Source organism: Squalius cephalus (assembly GCF_949319135.1).
Source record: "Squalius cephalus genome assembly, chromosome: 21".
NCBI classification, from domain to species: domain Eukaryota; kingdom Metazoa; phylum Chordata; class Actinopteri; order Cypriniformes; family Leuciscidae; genus Squalius; species Squalius cephalus.
Window position 1 is genome coordinate 7,729,676 of NC_137142.1, and position 27,370 is coordinate 7,757,045.

The following is a 27,370-nucleotide window of genomic DNA, read 5'->3' on the forward strand; positions in this document are numbered from 1 at the left end:
AAGACCTCGAACAACATGTCAGTGCAAAACTGTGTATTATGTTACTTTAGTCATTCATCAAGCTTTAACTACTAATTGTAGAGCCTGGTTATTTAACAAAGTGGCTTAAAGTAATCTCAGATGTTTTACATGGAAAATGAAAATCTTTATTACCTGTTGAAACGGGGGTCTGCATAGGCATCCGGAATATTCAAAACTTCTCCTGTTCGTGCCACCTGACCAGCTATTCCTTTCTCTATAGAAAACCTAGGGGTGAGTGTTTAAGTTCAGTTACCAATATATACTGTGTGATGTATGCTTAGTCTCAGAAATTCAAGAGTGAATCTCATGAAAACATGTCCAGGTCACATTTCACCTCGAAATCAAAAGTAAAATGTTTATGACCATTATGATTTTTGTCCAAATTGTCTGTCTCAGTCAGTCAGTCAGTCAGTCAATCAATCAATCAATCAATCAATCAATCAATCAATCAATCAATCAATCAATCAGTCCCAGCTCATATGCGTGTCGTGGGCAAACACGCTACCGTGTGCTCCACTCGTTTGTATGTAATGTATTAAAATATATTAGTAATTAACACATTTGTAATGATGAAGTTTAATCAAAATATATTAAATATATCACATAAAGCAACAGTTAAGTACTTTGCATTTGCTTAAGTATGTTAGTCAACACGTCAAGTATACTTCTTTAAAGCATGATAAAATATTACTAAACCATAATGATTTAAAATGTACCTTTAAAGTAAAACTTTTAATTGGACAATTTTTACAAAGTGCATTATGAAAAGTGTACTTAAGGGTGTTAAGAAACATAGTCATGAAAGTGTACTATTTAAGGCCTTTTATTCCATTAATATTACAGCTTTTAATCTGCAAGTACAGTTTTTTAAAAATATACTTTTAAGATTGAAGTACAGCCGTGGCCAAAAGTATTGGCAGTAACAAAGCTTATATCAGTTTCTAGGTACACTGAAAAACAATGCTAAGCATTTCATAAGTTTTAAATGCTTTCATTGGCAAAAACATTCAATATGTGCAAAGAGCCAATATTTACAGTATTGACCTTTCGCCATAACCTCTGCAATTTGCTCTGGCGTGCTAGAAATCAGCTTTTGAGCTGAATCCTGGCTGATAGCGATACGTTCTTGCCTTATTAGTGCTCGAAGTTGATCACAGTTTGTGGCCTTGTCCACTCGCCTTTTGAGGATTGACCACAGGTTCTCTATGGGGTTAAGATCCGGGGAGTTGCCTGGCCAAGGATCCAAACTTTTAATGGCCGCCCCGAAGTCGCACCCTTCTCTGGACAATCGATTTTCCAGAAGTCCCAAACAGTCAGAAGAGGGCTTCATCAGAGAAAATAACTTTGCACCAGTCTTCTGCTGTCCAATCCTTGTACTTCCTGCAGAATTACAGTCTGTCCTTGATGTTTTTTTGGGAAAGAAGTGACTTCTTTACTGCCCTTCTTGACATCAGGCTGTTGTCCAAATTCTTTTCCATTTTGACGCAAAGTGTGATGGCTGCACGTCTTACTTTGAAGGTAACCATTGCTAACTCAAGAACACAATGATTGGAAGAACTTCTTCCCACCTTTCATGGCAATCAGTCTGCTCTTATAATTCTATCAGAATGATAGAGCGATTTCACATGACTAGTACTTGTTCACACTTCCCCATGTGCTGATGATATAATTAGTGAAATTATGTTAACTGGTCATTTTATGGCAGGGGCAAAAAACACTGAAATTTAGGTTTTTATAATAAAAAGAATTGGCCAGTGAAGCTTAAAAAGCATCTGATCAGTCTGCACAATAATCTAGAAACAATGTGAATCATCACCACAACAAATGAAGCAGCAAACTTTGCAAAACACAAAATTCCCAAAATAATTTTGGCCATGGCTGTACACTACAAGTGTACATTCAATCCTTACAATAATTAAATATAATAATTAAGCACACCTCTTTTTAACAAGGGAATGTCTCATTCATTACTATAAAGGATACTGAACACACATGTTGATGCCATACTGCCTGTCATCTGGCAGCCTGATATTATCCAGATTTACTGTCAACAGTCAGTTCTTCCATTCAAAATTTTGTGACTTTGTGTAACTCCTTTAATTTTCAACTACATTTTTACATAAATAAATAAATAAATAAATTGAACTACTTAAATTTGGGTGGGTGCTCACCTAATTTCTTTGGTTTTCCTAAAGACGGGCTTCCCTTCATTCTCCTCCCCGATATCAAACAAGTCAGAGTACAGCTCTTTGTTATTGTGATCCACCTGGAAAAGCGCACATCTGTCCGCATTAACCAGGTTTTTTGCATATATCTGAAACACAAATAAACAGGCATTTCCTTAATGACATTTCTCCACAACGCAATGTAACACGTTTAACACATATGTTGAAGAATTCATTTTAACAGCATTATTACACTGTGGTTCTTCTGCAGCGAGTTCATCAGCATCGATAAACATAATTTGTTTTGTGATTCATGTCAATCTACTGTCAGCCTTGTTGAAGGATAATATATTTGTTGTATCAATAATGTATCAGTGACTTTTGATTAAATCTAATATGTGTTAATCTCAAGTGTACATCTCATTTGCAGTCTTAAAATTGTATTATATTTTTGGAGTATATATATCTGCATTATGAAAAACTCTGATATACTAATATACATGTGTCTATGTGAAACTAGAAACTGAGGAACTTGTTCTTCCCTCTGGATTTCACAACTTGGTCACACATTGCGTCTCATCCACTCCAAGATAAACTTCTACTTTATGAAACTGCTGACAAGTGAGAAATCTCCTGAAACTAAGAAAGACGTTTAAATACTTCAATATTTCCAAGGACATGCTTCCAAAACCGGAGGTAATATTTGAATTAGTCCCTGAGAGGGAAGCCAAGAGCTCAGAGAGAAGCCTGTCCTCTCCCTGACCTATCTGAATCACTTCCCGTGCTGTTTTGCTCAACATGACAGAGACATGAGGGGGCCAGTGGTCTGATACTTGGATTGAATGAATATTTGCGTTTGTGTGTTTGTGCAAGTGAGACCTAGAGAACTCAAACATGTGAGTCAATGAGAAAAAGAACATTTAACAACAAGCCCAAGGCTGGTGGGGTGAGCAGTGACTTGTGGGGGTTATCGCAGAACATGACAAACAAATGAGAGACGGTCTTTCATAGCACAAATCTCTATGGTGTTGATGGTGACACAGATGAGCGACAGAAGAACAGCATGTTTGTCCTCATGACCAAGCATGTGACCCTACTGAGAGAAGGAAAACCTACTCACCATGATATGTTCAAGTAGAGAATCTATTGCCACTATGTTGTCAAAGTATGTTCTGTTTGAAATTGAAAAGGGGGAAACACTTGTCATTTTAAAGGGATAAACGTATGGCACAGTATAACACAAATGCATGTTTTGTTTTTTAATAACATTGGTTATTTATTATAATGTTAAAAGCCAATTAACATTTACATATTTCCACAGTATGGAGAAGGTCTTGGAGGAATCTCAAGAAAACTTATCAGGGTGCATTTAACCCAAAAATCAAAAGGATATTGAAAGGTTTTAAGATTAAGAAATTTGTTTTAGAATTAAGATTTTTTTTGCATGGTAATTAAACATATTTCCTACCCATTACTGTAATACCTAAGGTTCACGAAAATAATGTCACAATGCAAAAAGTCTTTAATGGTTCTAAAACAAAAATAGACTTTATTTTCTTTAAGCAAAATGTTTGGTGTGAGGACCAGTGTTGCCAGATTGGATGGTTTTGAATTGGATTGTGAGGGTAAATATTGGCTTGGGCTGGTGGGCAAAATTCTGGCTGGTTTGGGATCAGTTTGGCGGTTTTCAAACATTTAAGTTTTATGGACTAATTGGTTAACAAACAAAACCCAAGTGTGCATGTACTCCATCCAATCAGTCATCCTGACTTTACTAAACACATATTTCATGAGATTCCACCAATACTCACTTTCTAGGCATAAACTCGCTTACTTTGACACATCTAGGAGAAAGTCGTTGAGTTCCGTCTGTTTGGCGAGACCTCTGCAGACCTGCGAACAAAAGAGGAACTGGAAGTTTGAAGATGGCAATCACCACAAGTTGGTGTCAAAACTGATATTTCTGTCTTCTAAGAAATGATTCTCTAAGTGTATTCCATGCATTACTGATCATGTTGATCACCAGCCAAGCCATTAAACTTTTTAGAACGTTTTGATCTATAATCTGCAGAATAAAAAGCTGATAAAAGCACTTCACTGCTTCATTCTACATCTACTTGTTCTTTTCTTTCTTTCTTTTTTTTTTTTTTGCTAGAAAAGGGCTTTTGTGCTACATAGAAATAAAAAAAAACATACATAATTCGGCTAGAGGGTTTGATGATGACAAGAAATTACAAGAATTGCCATTTTTGGATGAACACACCCTAAAGAAATAGTTCACCTAAAAATAAAAATTCAGTCATCATTTACTCACCTTCATACTAAACCCATATGATGTTATTTTTTAATGTAGAACACTAAGAGGAGAACTATTTGGAGAATTACAGATAGCCACTAAGAACTGTTGTTTTACGGAAACGAGCTGCGTAAAATTATTCAGAATTCAATTGAATAATGATTCAATTTCATTTCTGAGTGATCCATTCCTTTAAGCCCTTTCATTAAAATGTGTTACTTATGGTCTTCCTTGTCTACTATGCTCATCGGGACCATGTTCTGATGGTTCCCTAACTTCTGAGAAGGTTTGTGCCCCACAGAGAGAGTTACTTACTCCCAGAGAGCTCTGTGATGCACAGGGACATTAAAGCCCAGAGTGTTGTCATTCACGTTGTGCACTCGTTTAAGTACAAACAAGACTGCATTATCATTAATTGCACCTCCTGAGACGAGGGTGTGTTTAAATGTGTGGTCTGGTTGCTTACACTGGGCCCACCTGATCCATGTACACAGTGGATTACAGAGATCAAAACACATGTGTACAACCAAATCAAAAAGCTAATGCAACAGAACTGTCAAGCAAGCAAGGTTTAATCAATGCATTGTTTTTCTCAAACAAACTCACCTGAACTTGGTGTATGGCTACAGATGCCCAGGCCAAATTTGCTGTTGCAACCTAAAAAACATGTTACACTTAGCCAAAGATGCAATAGCACTCCATAAACAGGCAGAACTTCATAGTTCTGTGTGCCTCGCTCAGTTGAATATCTTGTTAGCCAAAATATGAATACAATTACACATTTATTGTTATTATTTTCTTCATATCTCAACCCCTAATCAAAGAAACCTGAAAAATCTAACATCAGGCACCCACATTCAGTGAATTTATTTGACGCAATGCTCACAGGGCACGGGTATTATCTAGCGGCTAGCTGTTTTGTGTAAATCGGTTGTACACTCGTTATTTAGGTGTATTATGGGATTGCATGAGTGCAACGTCCACTATGGACACACTACAAATGTCTGTCCCCCTCAAATAGTGCACTATGTAAGGGTATAGAGGTGATTTTTTTGGCATAGCCAAGTCTTTAGGTTTACTTAAAAATTACAGATAGGTGTGTTTGATTAGGGATGGCACCAAATTCTGCAGGACAGTGGAGGTTGAAGTTGAAGTTGGCCATCCCTTTTTTTCCAATAACAATAAAGTCATCAAACTATGAAATAACACAACAGAACTATTCAAATGAACTAACCAAACCTTTTATAATGTAATTTACTTCGACATACTGTAAATTGCTAAATGGCATAAGGTCAGGTCCATATTGAAACTTGTACTGAACAAGATAGGACCACCCATTTAAAATAACTGAAATTACGGCATAATTTAGCTGAAAAAGGGTCCATTGTGTATTGTTAATAGTGTAGCAATATAAAAACCACAGCCACCATAGTAGTTACTTTCAAACCAAGTAGTTTTCTGTTGGTCAACATGGGGAAAGTTTGAAAAACCTGAACGCTTTGCGAAATTTGTGTTGGGAAATCTTTTGTCCCTCACACGAAATTCCAAATCGCAGGGATTCCTATTGACTGTATTTTGCCAATAAAAATTTGCCAAAGAACAGTAAATGTGACTACCTTTAAACAGTAAGAGACCAACATTGTCTGACCAACATGTGACGGGACCAATTACAGTTTATCTTTTATTTTTACAGTTTGTGCAATTAAGGGGCTGGTTTATCTGAAATAGATAGATTGAAAGTTTAGACTCAGTCTCAGTCTGTTTTATTTTTTAACACTACTAAGAAATTAGAAATGATAATTTCTCATAAGTCAAAATATTAAATGTTGTAATTGAGGCAACCCATAGATGTTTTACATAGACATTACATCGAAAGCAACCTAAAAAAAATTCCTTGAATAGTCCTGAAGAAAAAGTGCAGCCTGGCTAGAAGAACTGAGAGCAGAGCCACATGGGTACTAGACATGTAAGAAATACCAGCACTTTCTCCCTTAGAGTACCTCCTGGTGGCTGAGGTTGAAGGGCTCTCTGCCCAGGTGACGGTGCAGCTCCAGGATAGCGATGAGGTCTCCGATGGCGGTGAGGATGGGTAGACACAAAACAGAATGTACATGGATCCCTGAGTCCTGCCCTGTGCCATGAGGGAATCTCTCATCCTACAGGGAAAAAAGAGCACACAGGGATCACACAGGGAAATCAATCAGTCAGTCAGTCAGTCAAGTCTGTCTGTCTATCTAAAATTATTATAACAGGGTTTCTGCATATTTTATGAAGGTACATTTAAAACTGGTTTAAGACCTTTTTAAGACCAAGTAAAGGAATGTTTAGTAATAAAGTGAAGGTAACACAATACATCAATATGTTCTCAGTGTAAATGTATACGTTAAGTATAATGTAAATGGTAACACTTTACAAAAAGGTTCATTGGTTAACATTAGTTAATTAACTAACATGAACTAACAATGAGCAATACATTTGTTACAGTATTTAATAATCTTTTTTTAATGTTAGTTAATACAAATAGAGCTGTTCATTGTTTGTTCAAAGTGCATTAACTAATGTTAACAAATACAACTTTTGATTTCAATAATGTATTAGTAAATGTTAAAATTAATATTAACTAATATTAATAAATGCTGAAGAGGTATTGTTCATTCTTATTTCATGTTAACTAAGGTAGTTAACTAATGTTAACTAATGAACCTTATTGTAAAGTGTTACCATGTGGAAAAAACTTTTACTATACCTTCTGATCGCACTGCTAATAAGTGTTCTTCCTCAGTATTTCTGTCTTGCTTTCCAATACAAATAAAAAGTTTTGACAGATATTTGTTGTTTTAAGCATAAACTCACATAATTTTGTTACATTTTCTCAAGACTTCATTTTACATTTGTATCTCAAGTAAATGTATCTTAATTTAAACTTGTTTAGATATTTGTACTGGAAAACAGGACAAAATACTGAGAAAGATTAGCCTAGAAATCTAGATGCACCCTAGCGGAAGCAAAATGTATTTTGCAGCCAGGGTAGTCTAGCAACTCTCCATTGACTTTCGAGCTGCAAAAACCTAAATTGGGTCAGGCCAATCACATCGTGTATAGAGTAGGCGGGGCGGGCTTAACATAATGACGACAGAGTTGCAACGGTTCCCTGCTACTTGAAAACAAAGAATGGCGGCTGCTGCTGGAGAACAGTCTTTCGAATCGGCTATGGCCGCGACTCTGGAGGACTTGGAGTTAAGTTTTTCTTTGAGAAAAGAGCAAAGAACGGCACTTAAGTCATTCTTAAAAAAAGGAAGATGTGTTCGTAGTTTTGCTGGCCAGATATGGCAAAAGTTGAATCTATCAACTAGCTCCGCTGTTGGGAAAATGCTCTGGTTGGTTGAAGCGCTGTCCTATTGCGTGCAGAGGGAATTTGAAAGATAGCCGTTTATCCCGCCCCTCGGATTGAGCCGTGTCTATGGTGAGTTGCCAGACCTAACATCTTTATGTAGGTCTGGCTTGCCAGGCTAGAGAAAGATATTCATTTCTTGCAAAGCATGCAACATTTGTGACTTTGTGAATTTAAGACTTTCTGCTCTGATTTAAGACCGTTTTAAGGCCTTAATTTGTGTAAGGGCGAATTAAGACTTTTTAAGACAGAAACCCTGCTACACAGGAAGCATTCAATTTGGCACATTATAACACAGTCCATCAGTTCACGAACATGCTATTTTTAGTTTTTACAAACCGTAGAGCTTCTGCAGCCACTGTTTTAGAGTATCAAAGACATTTTACACATAATGCTCATATTCGTACAGTTTTGTACACATATGATTAAAAATTAAAGATGGTTTAAATTAGAAGGCCAGAGACCAAATATAGTTATGGTATGGACACTGATCCTGATGAATGGAATGCACATCAAACATGCACGACAATCTTTCCAGCTAACAGATGACATAACACTTAGTACTTTATTGATAATTTTTGGTAATTTTGGCAATTGACATCATAATTACGAAGTTGTATGTACTTAACTTTGACCTAAAAAAAACACATACTGTTTGAATCGGCCATAACAAGTTACGAAAATTGTTTTAGAATAGAGTGGTGCAGGGATGATGTCAGAACCCGCTGGTCCCTTTGAGATTTTCCTATGGGGTTTTATATTAGGGTTTTCCAATTTATGAGTGAAATAAAGCCTGTGGTAAACAGTATTTGACGAGACTTAGACATTTTGTTCTACAATGTAAACTGCACACACTCACACCCCAAGCTGTCTTATCTAGTTACTTATTAGAAACATACGTTTTCACATAAAAACATAACTGCTTGAAAATGTGCGTTTTAGGTATGGGTGTGTGTAATTTACGTTCTAGAACAAAACGTCAAAGTATCCTCAAGTTATGTTTACCACAGGCTTTATTTTACTTATAAATTGAAAAATGTCAAGGTAACTAATGTAACCCCCGTTCCCTGAAAGAGGGAACAGAGACATTACATCAGACGTAAACTGATGAATTGGGATCTCCCCTGAGACCCCAATCACGTCGAGTGTAAACAAAAGCAGCCAATGGACATTGTTGAGAGAGATTTGCATCGCGAACCATGCACTGCAAAAGCTAGTATGAATGGAAGCGTGGGTGCACTCGCTCAGTTAAGTTTCAGTGCTACAGCAATTGTGCCGATGGGATGTAATGTCTCCGTTCCCTCCTTCAGGGAATGGAGGTCACCGTTCCCTGTCAGTCAGCCATGTTTGATGTAACGTGAGACGTGAACTGACGAATTGGGATCCTAACAAAATGCCACAAATACTGCCTCTTCCAGCGCCCTGCATGAGTCGCCTAATTCCTCCGCACCTGCTGGGGTGGAGAAAGGACAGGGCTTTAAAGCAGAGTGTCAATCACTGCCGTTCCTTCTGACCCACACAGCGAGATACAAAGACCTCGGTATCGAAGGTACTGCACTCAGCTGGCTCTGCTCCTACCTTTCCAACAGACCATTAGGGCAGTGCTACATATGGAAGGGCTCTGTGGTGGATCCAGCCTAGCTAGGGTGAACTCAATACCAAGCAGAGACGGCAGGGTGGGGACGGGCTCGCCAAAGAAACGGGCTCGCCAACAGGGAACACGTACCATGGAAGAATACACATGTGGGATCACTCGTAAGGGAATCACAACACATGGGCACCAAGTCTGGGCTGACCTTCTGGGCATACACAAGAGTGCTACACCTAACGTTTGACGCCTCCGCCTGGTCTGACTGCCGAAGGTGCTTGAGGTGGGGAACTCCCCTGTGGAGAAGATAATCGCACATATCCAATTCTAGGAGGGGAGTGGCTCTACAAGTGAGACACTGAGCGGTGCCTACTTGCATAGGCCCCGAGGCCAGCTAGGTGCCAGTGTATCCGTGCCGAAGGTTCCCTTGGTCAGGGAGTAAAACAATGGGCAGTGGGACTTGTCCGGAGATGCAAAAAGGTCTACCTCTGCCACCCCGAAGCGTCTCCAAATCAGCTGGACCATCTGGGGGTGGAGTCTCCATTCTTCCGGGAGTGTGGTCTGTCATGAGAGCTGCATGATTGAGAACGATTGAGCTCTCCCAGAAAATGAATGGCGCAAAGCAACCTCAGATGCTTCTGACTCCAGAGGAGGAGATGGCAGGTGAGTTGCAACATGCCACAGGAGCGTAGACCACCCTGATGGTTGATGTACGCAACGGCCGCAGTGTTGTCCGTCCAGACAAGCACATGCTTGCCCTATAGCAGCGATCTGAAGCAGCGCAGAGCAAGCCATACAGCTAGCAACTCGAAGCAATTGATGTGCCACTGCAGTCGAGGCCCTGTCCAGGAGCCCAAGGCAGCATGCCTAGGGTACCGGGCAAACTGAATTGCATAGGCAAGTCTGATCGTCCAAGTGAGTCAGCGAGCCAGGCTGAGGAGCAATAGCCAGCCCCCGGACCCCAAGCAAGACACACAATTGGAACTACAGACAAACCCACAGTGGGGCAGCGAGGTGGAGCCCAGGGACCTGACTCGAAAGGCACAATGTACCGGTGTAGAGGTTGTGAGTGTGGTATAACACTTACCAGGCTCCATTGTTCCAGTCAGTAGGTGGACACGACAAGAGCGCGCTAGTGTTTTTTTCTGAAATACCCAGTTCTACTGTTATTCAGTGTTCTATTTGACTCAAGGTAAGCCTATCTTCGATTCTCTGCTTATTTTTCATTTTTAGCTTTTAAATTTTATTTTATTTAGACGCGTTCCGACTTTAACAGCCGCATGTGAAAATTATTGCAGTTTAATTGCACTTAAGTATTGCCTCCTAGCAGCTAGTTTAGATTTGTCCCATTTTCGCTTTATTTGCTTAATTGCTGGCCGAGACAGCTGTCCTCACTCAAGCGGTGAAAGCATTATATCTATGTAGTTTGCGCGCTGTCGCGGAAGCGTCAGCGGAAGCGTTCAGCCCTTGTGTTCAGCCTCCTCGTGTGAAGACCGACTCGGGTAAAGACCATCGACTCTACCTGCCTGACTCCACCGAGCAAGGACACCAGAAAGGCACTTAAGTATCTCCTTCTCCCTTTCCTTTCCCACTTTTATCTTATTTTCCCCTTACTCAACATGTGCTTTCAATACATTCCTGTTATCTCTCGGCAACGGCCTTTCATCACGCGCAGAAGGCAGCACAATACTGCTAATCTGCGTCCCATTCTCTCATCCTCACACACACCTCTCTCTCTTTCCGTGGGTCTATGGAATTGTCAGTCAGCAGTCAATAAAGCTGACTTTATTCCAGCCTTTGCATCTCATTCTAATCTTAGTATCTTGGGCTTGATTGAGACCTGGATTCGTCCAGAAGACTCAGCAACCCCCGCTGCTCTCTCTAGCAATTTCTCTTTCTCTCACACCCCTCGCCAGTCTGGGAGGGGTGGGGGTACAGGGCTTCTCATTTCTAACAATTGGAAATACTCAGCGCTCTCTTCTCTATGCAACAACAACTCATTTGAATATCATGCTATTACACTTACAACTCCCAATTAGATCCATATTGTAGTCATTTATCGCCCCCCAGGTCAGCTGGGAAATTTTGTAGATGAGCTGGATGTCCTGCTGTCCTCTTTCCCTGAGGACGGCACCCCACTTGTAGTCTTTGGTGACTTCAACATTCATCTCGAAAAGCCTTATGCAACAGACTTCATCTCTCTCCTAGCCTCTTTCGATCTCAAACGACTCATCACCACAGGTACTCACAAATCAGGCAACCAACTGGACCTGGTTTACACACGCAACTGCATCACAGACAACATTCTGGTGAGACCTCTCCATGTTTCAAATAATTTCCTCATTACTTTTAGTCTACAACTTCCTACCCGTGCACCAACAACCCCCCCACCAGTCACTTTCAGATGAAACCTGCGCTCACTTTCTCCCTCCCATCTTTCCTCTGCCGTGTCATCTTCTCTTCCCTCACCCTCACAATTCTCATCTCTGGATGTGAATGCCACAACGGATACCTTATGCTCCACTCTAACCTCTTCTCTAGACAATATCTGCCCTCTCTCCTCCAGGCCTGCATGCGCTACTCCCTCTAATCCCTGATTATCTGAGGTTCTTTGTGAACACCGGACTGAACTCAGGGCAGCGGAGAGGAAATGGCGCAAATCAAAAGACACATCTGACCTGAGTATGTATAAATCTGTCCTCTCTTCCTTTTCTGTTCATGCTGCAAAATCTTCATACTTCAACAACAAGATCAACAGCTCCTCCAACACATGATCACTCTTCAAGACATTCAACTCTCTCCTCTGTCCACCACCACCACCACCCACCTCCTCCTTAAGGGCTGATGATTTTGCTAACTTCTTCACCAACAAAACAACAACTATCAGCAGTCAGTTCTCAGCTCCACACACACAGGAACCCAGACCGACCCCTTCCACAGCCAATAACCCTCTCTCCTCCTTCTCTCCGCTAACCGAGGAAGAAGTATCTAAACTTCTCCTCTCCAGTCATCCTACCACCTGCCCTCTAGACCCAATCCCCTCACGCCTTCTACAAGCCATCTCTCCCACACTTCTACCAGCACTCACACACATCATCAACTCATCCCTCCATACTGGCACTTTCCCTACTGCATTCAAGCAGGCTCGGGTAACTCCACTGCTTAAAAAACCAACACTAAACACATAATTTGCAGAGAATTACAGACCTATCTCTCTCCTACCATTCATTGCGAAAACACTTGAAAGAGCTGTTTTCAACCAAGTAACATCCTTCTTGTCTCTGAACAACCAGCTGGATGTCAACCAGGGCATTCAACTGAGACTGCATTACTGCCGGTCACAGAAGCCCTAAAGATTGCAAAAGCTGCTTCCAAATCCTCAGTTGTCATTCTCCTGGATCTGTCTGCTGCCTTCGACACTGTGAATCATCAGATCCTTATGTCCACCTTCTCATCACTGGGCATCACAGGAACTTCCCTCCACTGGTTTGAGTCCTATCTCACAGGTAGGTCCTTCAGGGTCGCAAGGAGAGGCGAGGTATCCAAAGCACATCAGCTGACCACAGGGGTTCCTCAGGGTTCAGTTCTTGGACCCTTGCTCTTCTCCATCTACACCACATCACTGGGACACATCATACAGGCACATGGTTTCTCCTACCACTGCTAAGCTGATGATACACAGCTCTTCCTCTCATTTCAACCAGATGATCCCACAGTAACTGCACGGATCTCAAGCTGTCTGGCGGACATCTCGACATGGATGAAGGAACATCACCTGCAGCTCAACCTGGCAAAGACTGAGCTTCTCGTCCTCCCTGCCAATCCATCTCTACAACACGACTTCACTATCCAGCTAGATTCATCATCAATCACCCCATCAAGGTCGGTCAGAAATCTTGGAGTAACATTTGATGACCAGCTGACCTTCACATATCACATTTCAAAGACAGCTCGATCATGAAGGTTTGCACTGCACAACATCAGGAAGATCAGGCCTTTCCTAACTGAGCATGCAACACAACTTCTCATCCAGGCCCTGGTCATCTCTAGGCTTGACTACTGCAATGCTCTTATGGCTGGACTTCCATCATGTGCAACTAAACCTCTACAAATGATTCAGAATGCTGCAGCTCGTCTTGTCTTCAACGAGCCCAAAAGGGCCCACGTCACTCCTCTGTTCATCTCTCTGCACTGGCTACCTCTCGCTGCTCACATCAAGTTCAAGGCATTAATGCTTGCTTACAGATCTATCACAGGCTCAGCTCCCTCCTACTTTCACTCACTCCTACGAGTCTAAATCCCTACCAGAAGCCTACGATCGGTCAGCGAGCGACGTCTCGTGGTTCCATCACAGAAAGCCACAAAATCACTTTATAGAACATTCTCATTCACAGTTCCATGCTGGTGGAATGCTCTCCCCACCCTCATGCGGAATGCAGAATCCCTGGCAACATTCAAAAGACAACTGAAAACCCATCTGTTCTGTGAGCACTTAACCTCATAAAAAAAAAAAAAATTAATAAAAAAAATCTTTCCTTTTCCTTTAAATCCTCGCTTATCAGGCTTATGCTCCTCTGAACAATGCCTGAACTTTGTATTTTGTATTTTGAGCACTTCTTGCGTTGTTTTTTGCCTCTTCACGATGACTCCCTTAATTAAGTCCTAATTTGTAAGTCGTTTTGGACTAAAGCGTCTGCTAAATGACTAAATGCTAAATGACTAAATGCTCTTGATTGCGTCAGCCTGCTTCTGGACTGCCGAGAACTGCTGGGCAGAGTCACTGACAGCATCACTGAAAAGGCCACCTTGTGAGATGGGAGCATCGAGAAAGTGCACTTTGTCAACATCTCGCAATCTCTGCAAGGTCTAGCCAGAGGGTGCTTCTGGACCACCAAGGTGGACATTATTTGACCGAGGGGACTTTCATCAAGGTCAATCACTGTGCGCAGTTCCTGCATCAACCCTGGCACAGAACTGCCCTTGTGCAATGACTGCTTTGGCCTGGTAGACTTGCAGGGTGGCCATCGCATGCAGGGCAGAGACGGCCTGTCCAGCAGCACTATAAGGCACAGCAACCAGAACTGCTGTGGTCTTACAGGTGCTGGATGGGAGTTGCAGATGAACCAGGTGTCAGCATTTTGCGGGCATGCATCGCAACTGCACACTCCCCCTGGGGAATCCCCATGAAACCCCTGACGCCCCATCATCATGGGTAGTGAGAGAGGAAAAACGTTGAAGCAGATTTTGGCATGTTTGGCTTTCTATACTGGCACAAAACAGCCTTGTCTAACAGAAGAGAAAGTCTTTGCTGAAAAGTCAACAGCTTTCATGCAAATCTTTTAAAAAAAAGTCTCCCATTAGAATTTTTTTTAGAAATAAGTTTTTGTTGTTTCTTTGGCTACTCACTCCCACTCAAAAGGGTTTTGCGACCCACAGTTGAGAAACAATGCTCTAAAATAACTATTTTGTTATTTTGTCATGCATAGTCAGTCTTTTTACCAATGGATTTCTTATGAAAATTAAGACATATTTCACTGTTACTTAACTGTTGCTGAATCTCATAGCTGAATGGTCCATGTTATTGAACATTTAAGATGGTGCACAGTTTAACCCTCTGAGGTCTGAGCTGTTTTCTGGGCCCTGGAGGTGTTCTGACATGCTCTGACATTTCTGGTTATTTCTGTTACTTGTGACATTTTCATGGCTAAAGTCTAATTAAACTGTATTCAGCACAAACTCTGCTACAACAATATATCAACAGCATGTATGTAAAAGTTTGTAGTTTTGAGATAATGACATTTATGCGTGGTTTGTGAAAATACAAAAAAAAATTCTCACTGAAATAAGGCCATGAAACCCATACTGATTATTTCTTCACAAGACTTTTGAAAATTGTATCACGTAGCCTAGAATATTTGCTCCAAAACAATGTGAAAATCACCCTGACTGCTCATTCAGAGAAGACAATATATTGATTTAAAAATTTTACGACGTGTTTTGTGTTAGAAAGCCTTATGCGGCAGCTCATTAATATGTAAGCTTTTCTCACCTGAGAAAGACAAAGAACCTCCCCAACGGCCCTATTAGGAGCTATCCTAATATAGCTCCTAATAGCCCTGTCATTCTGAGCAACCTTGCACAATACTGTAAATGAGGAGATTTAAAAAAGAATGGCTTTTTAAATTGTTTGGATTTATTTACAACACAACATAACCCAAAGATACACAACAAATGCCAAAAAAAAACACTTCAAAGACAGACCTTTGTGCCATTCCTAAAAACATTATACATACCTTTAATTTCCAAGGTGTTTGATTTTCACTTTACCATGTTCATGTTCCAGAGACTCATGTGAATGTTGAAGTCGGCAGGACTCAGTGGCATCTGGGCCCTGAAAAAAAAGTGAACATACTGATATCAAGAGAAAGGCCTGCACGATTTTGGAAATAAATATTAGATTTTTCTGGTTAAAATTGCTTTTTAAAGTTCACAAAATACACACACACACACACACACACACAAATGTTTCCAACAATATATAATATAATGAACACAAGGTTTGTTGTGCCTTGTAGGCATAAGCTATGCGCAGTGCTGGGTAAAATAATAATAACAATAGATAGCAGTATAAATCTTCCAAAATATTTCAGTAACAACCAAGCTAGAGAAAAATATATTGATTATCATGTTACTTCAAATGTTTCCATTCGTTATGATGATATGAAATGAGATAATAGTAAAAACATGAAGCCGTTTGGTGCGTTTTGCTTTTCAAATGTTCAAATGATACATTCAAACGCGATCGCGCTGCAAAATCTGATACATTCAAACGCGATCGCGCTCAAATATAAAACATTATGGTTACCATACATATCTACGTTTGACCAGATATCCACAAACACAGTAGGCTTAACAGTAAACACGGGTCTAAATATTATAATATTCCCCATATATCTAGCAACAGTTCAACTGCAATGTGACATTTATGCAACAATAACAAACTAATATGTAAAAATTTCTTACCTTAAATCTTTATTGTCTTCAAATCGCGTTCTTCTTCTTCTGAGGTAGCCTAAATCCAATGTAAGTCTGGCGCGTCTTTCAAACACAGTAAGGAGTAAGTTACGAAGTCTCTGCTTCTTTGTTTTGAGGGGATGAGGGCGTTTACAGGTCTGTGTTTCTCCGCATGGATCATTTCCATAAAAATACTGTATCATGTCAATCGCTCGTGCGCTCGTAGGCGTGTTCAAATTAAATTTAATGAGGACGCGTTTGAGAAACTGTACATGCCGCTGCTTTCGTATGGATTACTTAAAAATAGAATATTTGTTTTTTATATTATTTACATACTTTAAAAATAGAGATTCCAAGCGTTGTATAGACATGCGTTTCAAGTCTGTGTGACAAACATTCGCTGAGTTACAGGTCATTTTCTGTCGCGTTTCAGAATGAGTTTCACATTGAGAGAGACGGCAGAACGCGCATCATGTTTATTTTCTTTGTTTTACGGAAAACACAACATTTTGTTTTTATTATGAGTGTACACAAATAAAAGAAGACATTTAACAGCTTTGAATGATGTACAACACAAGTATGTAAAATCAAAATCAACAGAGTATTTTGCACTGATAAAAAAAAAAACGAGTAGATCACGCCGGCGTGATTGCCGACCTCAGGGGGTTAATTGTTCCCAGTGTATGACAAACTGGATGTGACATTACACATTCAGAGTAGCGACAAATTTCACATCCACTTTAGGTAATCTTATAAAATATATATTTGCTAAAATAGTAGAAATAGCAGTTAGAATTATTAGTGCAAATACTGCCCAATTGAGATGCAGTAAAATTATTTTGAGGATCTTGGAAATGAGTGAAAACAGCATGTGGCTCACCCCTATGATGTCCTCTACAAGTAGTGTCTTGCGTGTCTTTGCAACGTGAGCGGCGATGGTGGTCCCAAACGTGATGGGACCAGAGGGGATGAGCCCAGGAAGCCCCTCTTTTGCCCCCGTTGGAGTGAACAAACATAAACTCTGTGACAGGGAAAGCAACATCAACAAAACAGCATGACGTTAAGGAAAATGTCTTGATTCGTCACTGTAACTATAATATTTGTCTGTACTTAAAATCTTATTATATATCCCTATCCTGTCTAAAATACAACATTGGCCTAAAAACTGTTAACAGTACTTTCATAAGATGGAAAACAATTACATTTAAACTGAAAACCACTCAAGTGGATAAAAGAGAGGAAATGAACATAGCAGTGTTCTCAAGTGTTTTAATGCTATAGAAATTCCAGGCCATTTTGAGACAAACAGAACATGTACATGACCAATCAAAGGTTTGGACTCACTTGGCTGAGTTTATGTTTCTCATGATCTTAAGACCTCTAATGCTTCAGTGCTTAGAAATTAGATTTGTTGAGCAAATATAGATTGTTCCTAGTTAAATTTAAGCATCTAGGCAAAAACTGGCTTCTTTAAATAATCTAAAATAGATTTTTAAATGGTCACTAAAATATTTACATCCTTTCTTAAATCAATGTTTTAATGACTTTACACTTGAGTTTGAGTATACTATTAACTCAACCAGAATTGAAAATACTTACATTGTTGCATTCTCCAAGGAAGTAAAGTGCAAATCCATCAGCTTTTGTGGCTGTGAAAAAAAAAAAAAAAAAAAGGATGTAGGGATGAAAAAACAGGATGATGTACTGTATCATGTTTTAAACATTCCAAAAGAATTTTACTGGACAAAAATGGGCCGAGATTCAGCATGGCATTTCTAGGGGGAAAAGACAGCAAAGTGCTAATACATATGGCTAATGTTTTTAACAGATATAATGATTCTTGCTTTTGAAGAATATCCAAGTAGAAGGGGCCAAAAGAATGGAAAAAAAGAAAAAAAATTGCCATGTTTCCATTCAAAATTGGAATATCGCATAAAACATTTGCGAATAAAGCATCATTTCAATCCCTTGTGTTCAAGAGTACAAAATCACCACTTCCTGGGAAATTGCCGCAAAATATCTCTAATGAAAAACGGAAGCGGCTGCAATCAGGGAAGCCACTGTGGCTCTTTTATCCTACATCATAAATGACTTGCGTCTCAGCAGATGAAACGCAATAAACGCTGTCATGTTATCTTGCGTTCGGATGCCTAGTATTTGGGAACACAATTATGTGAGATGCTTCTAGGAGGGAATTAAACCAAATCATTCTGATTACAGACTTTGGCTCAGGCATTTCAGAATGATCAAACCAACATTTGAGAAGCTGTGCAATTAAACTGATCCGCTGGTTAGTCCAGTTATCCAATCACATCCTCTGAGGCAAAGTCATGTGAGTTTTTTGTTGCGTATCGAGGGATTTATTCGGTAAAAGTGTTTCCACTGTATAGATAAAAAAAATCTTATGCCTCAATTGAGTATGTTTTTATGCACATTTTTAGAATTTACACGCAACTTTCCATCCAATATTTTTTTATGCGATGTCCAGAAAAATAGGTGGACGGAAACATAGCTATTGAGAATTTATTTCTGAGAACTGATTCAAATAAGTATTTGACATAAATGGACAGAACACTGTTATATAGTTGTATATATTGTTATAGAATTGAAAAACAATTATGGTACCTCATCAAGGTACAAAATGCCCCTGAAAATCTATATCCAAATATTACTCCCAAATAGAAAACAAAGTTAATTTCTGAAACCGGTGCGCACCAGCTTGGCGTGCGTGAGACGTGCAGGGGGCCGGAATGAATCCCAGCGCTCTGCAGTGCTTCAGCATGCAGATGAAGCGTGGGTGGATGGGAAGTGACAGGTTGAGCGCTGCTCAATCAGCTTGTGTGTGTGGAGGAGAGAGATGGGGAACACCCATACTTAGACCTTTTAACCTGGATTCACTACACCTTCATCTGTACTGGCAGCTACGTTGCATTCACATTTCTGCTTCGGAGCAATGTGCTGTTTACGAGGACCATGTGAATGCTGTAACTTGTTATTGTTGGTGTCTAATTCTTAGGCCTAATTCCGAATTATGTTCGTCTCCAAGTGTGTCAGTTGGTAAAAATTTTAGTAACATTTTAACTATAATAATGTTTTATAATATTAATAAGAACAGATAAAGGATTAGTTCACTTCAGATTTACTCACCCCCACATCATTCAAGATGTTCATGTCTTTCTTTCTTCATTCGAAAAGAGATTTAGGTTTTTGAGGATAACATTCCAGGATTTTTCTCCATATAGTGGACCTCAATGGGGTCCAACAGGTTGAAGGTCTAAATTGCTGTTTCAATGCAGCGTCAAAGGACTCTACACAATCCCAGCCGAGGAATAATGGTCTTATCTAGCGAAACGATCAGTCATTAAAAAAAAAAAAAAAAAAAAACATTTATATACTTTTTAACCACAAATGCTCATCTTGCACTAGCTGTGATACACACGTGACATAGGCGGAAGTACAGACCTAGTGTTTGCAAAGCATGCATGCAAAGACTAAGTCAAACGGCATCGAGCAACGATGTCGGACTATTTTGAAGTTGGAGGAGAAAATGAGAACTGGAACATGTGTGACCTTTCAACGTGATTAGGCTACATAATGTGTGACGCATCGCATCGCTAGTGCAAGATGAGCATTTGTGGTTAAAAAGTATTTATATGTATATATATATATTTTTTTTTAGAAAATGACCGATCGTTTGGCAAGATAAGACCCTCATTCCTCGGCTGGGATTGTGTAGTCCTTTGAATCTGCACTGAAACTGCAATTGGACCTTCAACCTGTTGGACCCCATTGAAGTCCACTATATGGAGAAAAATCCTGGAATGTTTTCCTCAAAAAAACTTCATTTCTTTTCGACTGAAGAAAGAAAGACATGAACATCTTAGATGACATGGGGGTGAGTTTTAATTTTTAATTCTGAAGTGAAATAATCCTTTAAGAATTATTAAGTGTTATGAATGGCTGACGTGGGTAATTTGGGCTCTGTGAGTGTTTGTGTGTGTGGATGAGACGGAAAGACTCTGACCTGTTTTGATGATGTTGCACAACTCATAGAGCAGTAGCTTGTTGTCTCCTCCAGTGTCCAGCCGCTGCTCCATGTAGCTGTTGAGCTCATATACGACGCTCTGCATATCCGTGTCCTGGTACTGCTGGACACAAGAGACACACACATTCACATGCACATGCACTGTATACTACACACTATAGCTAGAAGTACCCTACTCCTCAAAAATGTTTAAAAAAAGTCTCCTATGCTCACCAAGGCTGCATTTATTTAATCAAAAAAATAGTAAAACAGTGAAACATTATTACGATTTAAAAGAACAGTTTATATTTTAATGCATATTCAAATGTAATTTATTCCTATGATGGGAAAGCTGAATTTTCAGCATCATTTCTCCAGTCTTCAGAGACATTCAGAAATCATTCTAATATGCTGAACAAGTGACATTGATGGCTGCTGAAAATTCAGCCTTTTCATCATAGGAATAAATTATATAATATATGTTAAAATAGAAAACAGTTATTTTAAATAGTCAATATGATCAAAAATGTGCAAAGACAGTAATATTGTGAAATATTCCTACAATTTTTCAGCATCATTACTCCAGTTTTCAGTGTCATATGATCCTTCAGAAATCATTCTAATATGTTGAATAGGTGCTCAATAAACATTAATTACTATTATCAATGCTGAATTTTTTTTTTTTTTTGGAAACAGTGATAAAAAGGGTTGTTTTACAAATTGAAAGTTCAAAATGAAAAAGTATTTACTGTCATTTTTGATCAATTTAATGCATCCTTGCTGAATAAAAGTATTAATTTCTGTGAAAACAAACAAACAAAAAATCTTACTACCCCCAAACTTTTGAATGCTAGTGTAGTAGTTAATTTTTTTTGCTAAAAGTTGAACATTATGTTCCACTAAATCTCATATTTAGCCATCCACACAGGAGAGTCAATTTACCATTAAAATTTAGAATTTTGCATTAGGGAACAACATAAAAATACAAATACATTGTTAAACAGTCAACCATTCAATCAGACTGAAAACCGTCTTGCTTTGTCCTCCATTCTGGGTGGATTTTTCGCTGAAATTATTGCAGTGCATTATGGGACCGCCTTTTGACATTTAGGCCAAAAAATTCTCACCTTAAAAAGCAGTATAATCATGAACATCCAATAATGAAGCTTTTTTCGCACAATATGCACATGAAATATGAATAAAACTTGTATAATACATAATTTTAACATCCAAATCAGGAGGAGTGAACGGCAGGCCCAAACAAGAATGTCTATTTCTGTCCCTGTGTGAAAGGTCAGAGTGGGCCGGTGGACGAGGGGTGTGTGAGGTGCCCCCCCACGGGAACAGCTCCCTACACATCCTGTTTATGTACATGAACTTGTGACGCACTGAGGACAGGCGACGTCCCCGCTGTCCTTCTCCAAAAAGTCCTTGTTCTGCTATTCCTGTCCCTCTCCACCGGCCCAGTTTAATTTCTTCATCTCTGTCCCCTAAATCAGCAGACCTAAGTGCTCAGAGCACAGTGTGTGTGCTCCTAACCCTAGCCCATTAAAGTGGCAATGATCTCATTAACAGCTCATTGCCTCCGCTCATTTAAATCTGTCACATGGTTTGTGTTCTCAGTGTCATTTTTCATACATCAGACACTTTCATATTTAGCAGCTGTATGTGTGTGTGTGTGTGTGTGTGTGTGTGTTGCTTATTGTGATTATTAGCAGAAACTTTCAATGAAGTGTTCCATGAGCGCTTCTCCCCAGTAACATGAATGTCAACACTTTTGCTGCTACACACTTACTTTAATAAAAAAATTAAAAAAATTAAATGTAAGAGATCCTTTTCATTCTACAACATTGATTCCTCATATTATGACTGCTTTAAGGTTAACCCTATAAAGGCTACTGCATCACATTTGATAAGCACATTTCTAAGGCCTCTAAATTTTGCTGAAAAACCTGTTGAACATAATCATCTACATGCTGTCTGTCATCTGATTGATAGTTTATACTTTTTTAGCAAGTAAAAGGTCCTTCAGTAAAATTGTAAAAATGCCCCCTTTAGGTCGTGATGCACATGTCATTTTATCTTTAATGATTTTTATAAAGTAAACAAAAGAATAACTTTTATAATGTAAGTCATATTTCAAGATGAACATTTACTGAAGATCCTTAGGTTTACTTTATTTCAGAAAAAAATGTGAGTGTCAAATATGATACATTAGGCTTTTGAGGAACATTTGTTATTCATCTCTCAATCATCATTGTATCACATTGCATTAATGTTTTCCCCCTGCAATAAAAACTATAGAGCTTTGATCATAAAACTTAACATTTGAATATCATCTTACTAAGATGTATTATTGGGAGATATAGAACGACAATTTATATTTATATGCATTTTATACACATAGTCTGCTATACTGTTATAAGATTTCATTCATTTACATTAAAAGCTATCAGAATTTTGTCTACTTTTTGGCCATATAAGTATCAGAAACTGCATCAAATTGCATATTTCAGGCCTCCAAATCGTTCAAATGAGTATGAGCAGATATTCTCTTCTATCATACTATGAGCCATAAAAGCCAGATGTATATATAAAAAAAATAAAAAACACACATATACAAACTTATATATACATAACTTATATAGACTATTATTTTTTATGTCAGGCTTTACAGGGTTAAAGGTAAAACACACACACACACACACACACACACAAAATGGGCAAAAGCAAATGCGATGCCTCACTTACCCTGCTAACTTCTTTAGCTGAGGAGTCATCTGTTAAAATAGAAAAGAAAACCATGTCAAAACAAATGAAGATGAGCATATACTGTAACACAAAGTCACTTTCATGGATGACTGGGCAGAACGTCCCTTCATTTACATAAAGCATGTTTTATTTAGATTTATTATGCGACCCATTTTTACAGTCTTGTGCGTTTACTTACATTTTTTTTATTTATTTAATTTATGGACTTTTTATGTCTTTAATTATATGAATTAAGTTAATTTGTGGGATTTTAAAGAGAAAACAGTAAAGCATGAGAAACAGGATAAAATCTGCATCACCGACATGAGCAACACAGCTAAATGTGTCATGCACTGACCGCTGTGCCACAGTTCCAACACAAACACAAAAACAAACACAATTTAATGTGTAGCTACACTGAAACTGACTCCAGTGTCCTGACCAGGTGCCATACTACACATTTGACAGAATTGCAGTAGAACAATATACAAAACCTTGCTCTGTGGAGAAGAATTTTGGGCAAATGAGAGCAGAATGCAACAGAATAAGAAACCAAGCAACCAACAAAAAGTTCTGTGTAATTCTGTCACTTTCCTAATTGTCACATTTGCAACTGATTAAGAAAAAAAAAAAAAAAGAAGCATTTTTTCCCCCTGCCTGGTTAGAACACGGTGTTAGGGAACATTCAATGAGTAACTCATGTAGCCAAACTGACAATTTTCCACTGCATTGATAAGCGTTCTTTCTCAGGCTATGCAAGCTTCAAATCTTAAGCAAAAATCTAAGTTTTTATAAACTAATACCCAAGCCCTTGGCAAATATCAAACTGCAAAAGATAGAATGGCTTGCAAAAGCTCCGTCAACCTACAAACACATGCCATGCATTACATACAGACACAGCTGTGAACATCCACATTCAGATGAATAGGGATAAAAATAATTTGAGAGAATTTGCCTCCTTTTGTTCTCCAGAGAAAACACCTGTTTCTGAGGCCAGTGAGTTTGTAAAAACCTGGAGACGTTCAGATAACTCTTCCTACTGGATTCCCCCATTTAAACCGAAGTTCAGTCAGTGTGCAGAACACAGGAAGTGATGCATATAAACGTGTAGAATGTATCTCAGTGCAAGCATTATAGCTCGCTCGCAACAGCAAGTAATATGACATACGTCAGACTGCTCACAGGTACCGATGTGGTCCCAAGCTAACATACAATTTTTATGATGCCTCTTATTTTTTTAATTATTACATTTTGTAGATTCTGCAAGGGGTATGTAAACATGACCACAACTCTACTTGAGTGGCTAAACAGTCTCTACGTTATTAAATTTGCACTGCAGAACAAACAGTAAGTAATTAGCACAGAATCTAAATAAATACAAAATCTGCATAACTAATTACAAGTCCAAATGTTTGGCATGCATTTTTCACATGTACAGGCCAATCACACCAATTCCAAAGCAGCAAACAGCAATGACCCATCTGCAGCATTCAGATTTCCAAGTTTTTTTTCCAGAGAAAGTTTGGCACTGGACACACTTATAAATATATAACGTGTAAATAAACTGTATGCATGTACAGATGAGTTATTATGTTTATTTGTTTTACATTTTTTAAAATCCTAAAACTTTTTATTTCCAGTTATTCCAACACAATCTCACGAGTGAGTAAAAGGTGGCAAATTCGTATGAGTGAGGTCGTATGAATTTGTACGAATTAGCCATCTCGTAAAATTCGTATGATTTGTCTAAACCCCAGTGATGGGTAGGTCATTCCTACGAATTGGTCAACTCGTAAAATATGTAAGATTTACCAAAAATTGTACGAATTCATAAGAGTAACATCTTATGAATTCGTACGAATTAGCCACCTCGTAAAATTCGTTGAATTGTTGAAAGTTTAAAATTTTCAATGTGGTCTCGAGACTTTTGGACCCAAGGTCCTGACCCAAATGGCACCCTAAGTCATTGCGGTTCACACTTTAGTAATCAAGTGATCGGGGGTGCATAGTGGATGCTCATGATGAGCACCCTTCTGAAACCTAAAATGACGGAAGAGACTCTCAAACATGGGGCCTAAAGATGATTAAAACAACTCCAAATCGAGATATTTATTATTTTAATTCACCTGCTCAACAACCTACTAGAATCTCCATGGTAGTGGAAAACCTGGATAAATGAGGTAGCCAGAATTGTAAAGTGTGATTTGAAACCAGGAACAGTCATGCTAATTAAAATCTTAAAACACCATGGAAATTTTTATACATTTTTGTAGTTCTGCCAAGCCAGATATTTTGGCAGTCAGAAATTGTGGATAAAAATAATAATAATAATAAAAAAAAGCATTGTTCTTAATCTTTATCCAGTGAATCCCCAACAACTGGAAAGTCATATGACTTATTTTTTTCCTCTATCATCACCTAAATGACCTTTGGCTTGCTCAGCTGGGGTTTAAAAGACAATAAGTATTCAGAAATATTATTGATTTCAACTGCAATGACACAATTGGAACTGAATCGAAACAACAACAAAAATCCCACTTTCTTAGGGGCCTTATTAGTTGTTTCAGATTTTGGTGGGGCAAGGGTTGGGCTTGGAGTCAAAAAGGTTGAGAACCACTGCTCTATGGTCAAGTGGACTTAATGAGGACAAGCACATGGTGGCCTTTGCACTGTTCCCAACATCAGATCACTTGTATCAGCCCGCCTAAATATGGTTGATACATTACAGGCCTGTGTGGATCAATTTGGGGGTGGATAGAGGCAGCCATGCAAGGACAACTGATCCTGCTGTGTCAAAGCTTTTGATCTCTTTTGATTCCCTGTTGACATAAGCAGGCAATATGCCTAAACAGTCATTTTTATTATATATTTATATAAGAGATCAGCACAATTCATGTCCAAGAGAACACTGGATGGCTGACTGCGGGACCTGCAAGTATGGCAGTGTCTACTCCTGATGATCCTTCTTACAAACACATGTGATGACAATCTGGCTGAGTTCCTGGCCTACATAGACAAGTCTGTCTAGATAGGTAACTTCCTTCAAAGCGAAATAGAGCCACATGAACCAACAAGTGACTGATTTGGAACAACACATATACTGTTATAGGAGCTTTATTGGGTCCTCTGGAGCTCAGAGGGAAAAGCCGAGCTTGACCGGAAGTGAGAGGACGCTGGCGTGTTTTGGCTGCCGCTTCTCACACCGGACGAAAAAGTTTGTTTGCAACTAAACGGTTTTACCTACTGACTTTGTTTGGTACCGGTGATATCTGTTCCTGCCTCAAGATCTGGACTGTGTCTTTGCCTGGTCGCCGCATCTGCTGCCTGTCACGTTGTGACTCGGCTGTGACCACCAACAAGCTAGCTCCCGGGGTTGCCTTCGGCCCATCCCCGCTGTGTTCTGCTCGAGCAGTGGATTACAGCCCGGTTACTGGCCGGCCTGCACTCCGGAGCAGCCTGTCAGCTATGCGGCTACTGTTTATGACCTTCCTGCTGGCCTCTCTGCGGCTCTTGTCATCTACGGCTCTGATAATGGCGCTTCGATACACATCCTTGCAGCTTCTCAGATTCAACCACCGTGCACCTCCTTCACTGGACATCACTTCTACTCTGCAACAACACTGTCTTCTCCGTCGTCGCCCTTATATCCACCGAGGCTCCCGTCGCAATCTTCTCTACTACTTCAGTGCCGAAAACAGTATTCCATCTTTCTGGTCCGGCCGTAGTTCACTCCCGCCTGGACACCGGCGCAACAACAACATCCGCATACGTCATCCGCGCACTCTTCACGTGACTTCATCTAACCTCCTGCCCGTCTCAACTTCCGCCACTTGGATTTCACAACAAAAGCCTCTTAAATCAGTGCTATTCAATACAAGATCACTTAACAATAAAAGCCTGCTCCTCTGTGAATTCATTATTGACAATAAACTGGATTTTCTCTGTCTTACTGAAACCTGGCACACACCCATGGACTACATTGCATTAAATCAGACCACCCCACCTGGATACTCCTTCATCGACAACCCCCGTCTGGACCGGCGAGGAGGTGGCATCGCAGTCATTCACCGCAGCGATATCTCCATCTGCCCCATCCCCATCCCGGTTGTATCCTCATTTG

General features: G+C 39.4%; 1 protein-coding gene across 5 annotated transcripts in view; it reads right to left on the reverse strand.

Annotated features, from left to right (window-relative positions):
- pde10a (phosphodiesterase 10A) overlaps positions 1-27,370 on the reverse strand; it is a 151,466-nt gene that overhangs the window by 15,789 nt on the left and 108,307 nt on the right. For 3 of the 5 annotated variants that reach the window (XM_079855136.1, XM_079855132.1, XM_079855134.1), the window contains exons 3-12: positions 23,251-23,279; positions 20,500-20,623; positions 18,075-18,124; positions 17,356-17,496; positions 6,483-6,638; positions 5,089-5,139; positions 4,021-4,079; positions 3,307-3,358; positions 2,193-2,335; positions 154-246 (exon numbers count right to left, since the gene is read on the reverse strand). In XM_079855136.1, coding sequence (XP_079711262.1) covers positions 154-246; positions 2,193-2,335; positions 3,307-3,358; positions 4,021-4,079; positions 5,089-5,139; positions 6,483-6,638; positions 17,356-17,496; positions 18,075-18,124; positions 20,500-20,623; positions 23,251-23,279 — 898 coding nt within the window. The remainder of the gene's footprint in view (positions 1-153; positions 247-2,192; positions 2,336-3,306; positions 3,359-4,020; positions 4,080-5,088; positions 5,140-6,482; positions 6,639-17,355; positions 17,497-18,074; positions 18,125-20,499; positions 20,624-23,250; positions 23,280-27,370) is intronic. The other 2 variants (XM_079855133.1, XM_079855135.1) reach the window with 1 other exon arrangement.